Source organism: Setaria viridis, chromosome 5, assembly GCF_005286985.2.
Source record: "Setaria viridis chromosome 5, Setaria_viridis_v4.0, whole genome shotgun sequence".
Taxonomy (NCBI): domain Eukaryota; kingdom Viridiplantae; phylum Streptophyta; class Magnoliopsida; order Poales; family Poaceae; genus Setaria; species Setaria viridis.
The window spans coordinates 4,128,164-4,134,163 of NC_048267.2; the positions used below are offsets into that span (position 1 = coordinate 4,128,164).

At 47.4% G+C, this 6,000-nt stretch overlaps 2 protein-coding genes across 3 annotated transcripts; both read right to left on the reverse strand.

Moving 5' to 3' along the window:
* Nucleotides 1–249: 249 nt before the first annotated feature.
* LOC117857880 (uncharacterized) lies at nucleotides 250–4,003 on the reverse strand. Of its 2 annotated transcripts, none has more exons than XM_034740777.2 (9): nucleotides 3,840–4,003; nucleotides 3,625–3,767; nucleotides 3,394–3,486; nucleotides 2,686–2,770; nucleotides 2,510–2,588; nucleotides 1,994–2,033; nucleotides 1,781–1,915; nucleotides 1,124–1,261; nucleotides 250–648 (listed from the first exon to the last, which is right to left on the reverse strand). In XM_034740777.2, exons 2-9 carry the CDS (start codon nucleotides 3,735–3,737, stop codon nucleotides 378–380), a joined length of 954 nt encoding a protein of 317 aa, XP_034596668.1. In that variant the 5' UTR covers nucleotides 3,738–3,767; nucleotides 3,840–4,003; the 3' UTR covers nucleotides 250–377. The 2 variants fall into 2 exon arrangements, with proteins under 2 accessions (XP_034596668.1, XP_034596669.1); XM_034740778.2 differs by having other exon boundaries at nucleotides 2,686–2,764; nucleotides 3,840–4,002.
* Nucleotides 4,004–4,207: 204 nt separating this feature from the next.
* LOC140222940 (uncharacterized) lies at nucleotides 4,208–5,773 on the reverse strand. The gene has a single exon (XM_072294131.1). It carries the CDS (start codon nucleotides 5,375–5,377, stop codon nucleotides 4,373–4,375), a length of 1,005 nt encoding a protein of 334 aa, XP_072150232.1. The 5' UTR covers nucleotides 5,378–5,773; the 3' UTR covers nucleotides 4,208–4,372.
* Between the last annotated feature and the right edge of the window lie 227 nt (nucleotides 5,774–6,000).

The window sequence follows — 6,000 nt, forward strand, 5'->3', positions numbered from 1 at the left end:
ATTCAGATACAGATCACGGTGCTGGAACAGAACAACAGGTCCGTGACTCGCGGGCATTTTTAGCAGAATTCTTCTTAGTGACAAGATCCTTTGCATCAGTTTATTCTGGCAAATAGGCTTAATCTCATCTCGTGCCTGTTCGTTCAAAAAAAAAGTTTATTCTGGCAAGGACCCTCCTGACATCAGCAGCGTTGATGGGGACCTCATGATCGTTCGTCGATGCATAGCACAGAACCATTCTGCAGAGTGTGGCCGCAGCTAGCTCCCCATTAAGTTATCTAAACCAAATCCAGGAAAGATACACGCACATACAAAAAGGAAAAACTTAGTACCTGTATGCATACCAAAACTTAACATTACAGATTTCTACCAGGAAGTTAAGATTCAGCCTGCCAAGAATCAAGGATACTCTGCAGACCAGATCTGTAAGTTGGGTGAAGCAGCTTAACACCAAGTTCTTTCTTAAGCCGAGCATTAGAGACCCTTTTCTCAGCAGGCACAATTCTCTCTTGGAAACCTGATTCCGTAGAACCAACATCAGGAGATTCAGCTATCAGATCTGGGTATCTCATCTCTATCAAGCTCCTGGCAAATGCAAAAACTTCAGCTCTAGGGGCAGGGTCATCATCCACCACGTTGAATATTTTCCTGGAACAGAAAAACTGAAAATGAGAAGTGAACCATCTCCTAACAAGGTACCTCAACTTCCATTAGGTCACTACAAAAGAATCAGACGTGACTAAAAAACCAAAATACTACATTACTTGGTAGTTGGAATTGATTCAGTTGAAGATTATATTTCATAATGGTCAAAAAATGCAATAGTGCAAATATTGAATCCAGAGGGATTAAAATTTTATGGTAGCATTCATAAATTGCATCGCACAAAAATGGGAAACTCCCACGGTCCCACCCTATTAGTTACCCCAAGAAACTTCATGATGCTACGGGATATTGCCACGCAAGATGTCTTCTAACTAAAACAGAGATACAGCCTAAGTAAAAATCTTTTGGCCGTGCATTCCCACATGCAATGTGACACAGAAATTAAAATCCAGTCTGAAATAATCTTAAAGACATCACAAATAACTGAAGAGGCAACAAAAGCATCAGAAAAGGATACCTTGCACATCTCATGCTCATGCTGGCCAAGACAGCCTGGTAGATGTCAGCCACATGGATTCGTGCAGTGTACTGCTTAGATTCTCTCAATTTCTGTCTTTGTGATAAAGATTTGCTCTTAGCTAAGGTGTCCAAAGCACTGCAATAAACAACAAATGGCCAATGAAATAGGTAAAGAAGAAGAATTATCAAACTAAGACTTTCAGAAAAAAAAATTATCAGCGGGATTAAAGAGAGTTTCCCATAAGTGTCATTATTCCATTGTTTGTGTTGGAGTATAAGTGAATTGCCCCACCTTTCCTCATAAGCTTAAGCTTTTGATTAAATAAAATAATTGCAGCCCACTCCAATTTCCACGTATGCGGCTTGAGGGAGCCGGCACGTGAGGGGGAGTGTTGGAGTATAAGTGAATTGCCCACCTTTCCTCATCAGCTTAAGCTTTTGGGTTGAACTGGTTGGTGCATGTAACTCAATAGTTTGGCCATCTTTGTTTTTCACTAAGTACAAACTTGGCATGATAAATATGTTGGAGTTCTTATAATCTTTACACACCGCTACTTATCAGCATGCCAGCAATTAAATATTCCATTTCTGGAATCAAACTGAATTATTAGAAAATAAAATGCTGAAACGGAATAAAGGTTAGGGAGGTCAAAACCTTCTTCCAGGTCCATATATTCCGCCTAAACGAAATATAAAAGCTGACAGATTTAGATCATCTACAAGATTGAGCCATCCTTTTTCTGCTTTATATCTTAACTTGGCAGACTCGCTCTTCGGATTTACCATGTGACTGCAAGCACAGCAGTTTCTTCAGATATCTATTAAATATGTATTTTGTGAACAAGAAGAGAGCCAATAAGTCCCTTACTCCTCATCAACCAATGCACCACCACAATCACCATATACACCTGAAAGTAAGAAAGTGTTACAAATTAGCTCTACTATGGAAAGTCTCTTAGAGGATGCATTGCACATAGTATGATAAGTTCTTCCCGCTAACTCATCCTGCAAAATTCAACTTCAGTGCTTGACAAGTGCAAATAATATGATAAGTTCTTCTCCCTAACTTCATTGCATATGGTATTGTGGCTACTGCAATAGCTGCACCTTGCAAATCATGTAAGGATCTTCGGATGCAGTGATTCAGTACACAATGCTATTACCAATTTGTGTATAGAAAATGGTTAACATCACATATTTAGTAGGGTAATTCCCCTCACACATTATAGCAATTCTCTTGACTAACCATAATTAAACTTGACAACTTTGACAGTAGGTGAGCAACTTCAGCCCAAAGTAGCATATAATTTACAAACAGTGAACAGTTTAAATGAAAATTCCATGTAATTAATGAAGAGTGGGCATTAAAAATTTGAGAGCTTACTTGTTGTTGAAAGGTAGCATAACCATTCAAGATTACCATGGCTGAGTATTCTCCTAAGATCTTCATTTAAATTAAGTAGCTGTTGAGGTATGAAAAGCAAATAACCATAAAGTCAAATTCAGTTAACATTCAAGCCTGATGAAAATGACACAAGCAATGATTGACTTACAACTTACAGGATCACCGATTCCGGGGATGGGTGGGATGGAGATGAGCAAGTGAGTTGCTTGTTGCAAACTGTGGACATTTTCCAGGCTGAAACTGACATAAGAGTAATCACTAAAAATTCAACAATACACTGAGGGATTAATGTACAGAAGCACATTATCATCACACCCGTTAACATAAGCAAGGGATGCTAGACATCAATGCAGCATAGTGAAGTGTACAAGATGAAGACCGATACAAAATTGATCTAATGGTAATGACAAATAAAATTACTTCTACTAACTAGCCAAACTGCTGTGTTTCAAGAATGAAAAGTGCATCTATCCTGTAAAGAGTTGCCTAGTGCAAGCTCTGTGTTTCAAGAATGAGAAGTGCATATATCTTGTACAAAGCCAAACCAACCGACTAGTTAAGCTTAAGTAAACACCCTTGTTAACACTATCTGCTGCATGCTTTCACAAGAAATTGTTATAGTACCTGTCTCTATGTTATTTGCAAGTAAAATATGTCAGTGGGTTTCCTACCAAAGGAAACATTCAGTGGGCTATAGGAGGGGCTTTCCTAGACGTGAATTGAGCAGGAGCAGCTCATAATTTGATTCATTATTTACTAATACTTCTGGCCGATGAACCATCAATGTTTAAGCATAAACGAAGAAGTCTATAAACAAGTGCGAGAATGAAAAGGGGGGCAAGAGCAGCAGCAATAATACATACTTGCTCTCGATGGCATCGAAGACAGAAGCATTCATGCCCAGCATCTCGAGCTCCCTCTTCTTGGCTGGACTTGTGCACGTCCCGGAGACCTGCCTGCAAATTCATCCACTCCCAAAATCAGGATTCAGGAATCACGCTGAGGCGGGGAATTGGAAAATAGGAAGGGGCAGGTGCGTCGACGCCAGCAGCGAAGCAACGGAAGGGAGGAAGAAGGGGCGCGGGGTAACCAACCAGCCCTGCGCGAGGAGGCGCTCCGAAACGTAGCGGCCGACGAAGCCCGCTCCGAACACGAACATGTGCCGAGGCTGAGGCGCCGCCGGCTTCGGGGTGATTCCTGGAATCATCGGGGTTCGGGACCCTAGCCCGGAACATTCCTGCGGGGACAATTAACTGGATCACAAATTGACAGTTCACAGTCGCAAGATTGAGCGACTCAGTTCACTTACAAGAACTTCGGCGTGGGTGGTCCTGTGCTCGACGTAGGCCGCAGCAGGCAGGGGCAGCCTGCCTCCCCACGCTCCCCCGCCTTTTTGAGAGCCCCTGGCCGCTGCAGCCTCCCGGCTCCCAGCACTCGGCCCCGTCGCCCGCCGGACCAGCGCGCCGGGAAGAGGCGCACACGACGAGAATCTGACTGAGCTAGCGAGAAACAGAGAGACCGGATTCCGGAACGAGTCACTTTTATGTGTCCGTTATTCTTTCTATTCGGCCTGCTAATCCTACGAGTGGGCCTTAGGGTCCCGAACCCCCGATGAATGAGCTGTTAGGACAATTTGGCCCATTTACAGTACAAAGTACACACTGGATTGTTAGAGGGAAAAAATGTATTATTCTACCGGGGATTTCAGGACCTCCTCTCGTATAATCCTTACAAATGCACCTGCAGATTTGCCATCCATGTATAAATGAAGCTATATTTTTGCTATTTTTGATAACGTGGCGCGCCAACTCATCGTGCCAACGATGGATCTCGGATGTGGAATCACCGAGTTACCCCCGCCTCTCTGCTCTTGCTCGCCTCGGTGAGCAGGCAGGCAGAGACCAGCACCACCGACGACCTGATCCGCCTCATACTGCGCGAGGCCCCGGCGCCCACAGCCGCGCCATCCCGGGTGACCGCCTGACCGCCGCCGACGTCGTGGAGCTCGACGCCCTCATAGCGCGCTGCGAGCGCCGCACCATGCGCGCGTTCGCCGACGGCGTCGCGGGCCTCCTGGACGCGGCCGGCGACGGTGATGACCGCCGGCCCGCCAAGAGCCTCCGCTCGTCGTCTCGGTGCCCCTGCTGCCGGCGCCAGCGTCCCCTGCCCTGGTACCGGCATGGCACCTGCGGCTGCTGCGCGGGGATGACGCGTCCGTGTTCGCGGTGGCCGCAGGCCCGCTGGGCGGCGACGCGGCGGTGTCAGTGGTGTGCCGCCGCCTGCATGACTCACTCCGCCGCGTTCCTCGCGTTGTTGGCCGCCTCTCCACCCATGCACCCCATTCGCGTGGCCCAAGGCCGAGCTGCCTATCCCGCCACCCGCCGTCCGCTCCCCGGCCGCACCATAACCCAGTCCTCGCCGGTCCCGCCGTGCGCCTGCTGCCGACCATGGCTGCGCCGCCGCCACCCAGCCACCTGCTGCACCGAGCCGCCACGGACCGCCGCCTGCACCTGCACCCTCCCCCAGCTGAACCATGGCACTGGCAAGGCCCGCAGGCAAGCGCCGCCGTTGGCCATAGCAGGACACCCGCACCCCGTGGTCTCCACCGGGGCCAACTCCCCCGCACACCTGCGGTTCGCGTGCATGTTCTGCGCGAAGCCGCCCCCGGAGTCGGCGGTGGGCCTCGAGGAGCGGAACTGCTGCTTCTTCGCGACTGTGCCGGTGAGGAGCAGAGCGCGCTGGCCGACGGCGTCGCATCGGAGAAGGAGCTCTACTTCGCCGTGGCCTAGGAGATGCTGTGTGAGGGCAGCAGGGAGCTGCTCGTCTCCGTCCGCATCGATCGGTCATGCGGGCCTGAACCTAAAGATTACAAAATGATCACCCAAAACTCATCGCTAAGTAGCAGCATCGGATTTGTTACTGGATCAGAGAGGGGATCGAGTGGAGAGAGAGAAGGAAGGCAAGCAGCTTGCTTGTTCTTGCGGTGGAACCGTAGAAGGAAGAAGAGAAACAGAGAATGTTTCGGTGAGAAGAAAGAAAGAGCGTAGCGGCGATAGGGAGATGAGAGGAGAGAGAAGTGGAGAGGGGGATCAGATAAGGTGGGGGCAGCTTGGTCATTTCACGTCTCGGATCCATATTGACATAATGAGTTGGCACGCCACGTTGTTAAAAATGGCAAAAATGTTGCTTCTTTTGTAAAGGATGGTAAATCTGTAGGTGCATTGAAGGAGTGCCATCCGTAAGGATAGCAAATAGTTAAATATCCCTAAAATTTGCAATGCTCTTAGAGCATATTTGTTTGACATGCAGCTTTTGAGATTTTCTAGAAAAGCTGATGCTGTCTTTTGGCTTTTTTGTTCTGAAAAGCCAATACTAACTTTTAGAAGAGGTGTTTAGCTTTCTAAGCTCAAAAAGCTACGAAAAGCTAATAAAATTGAGCTTTCCAGCTATCCATATAAATTTAACTTTTT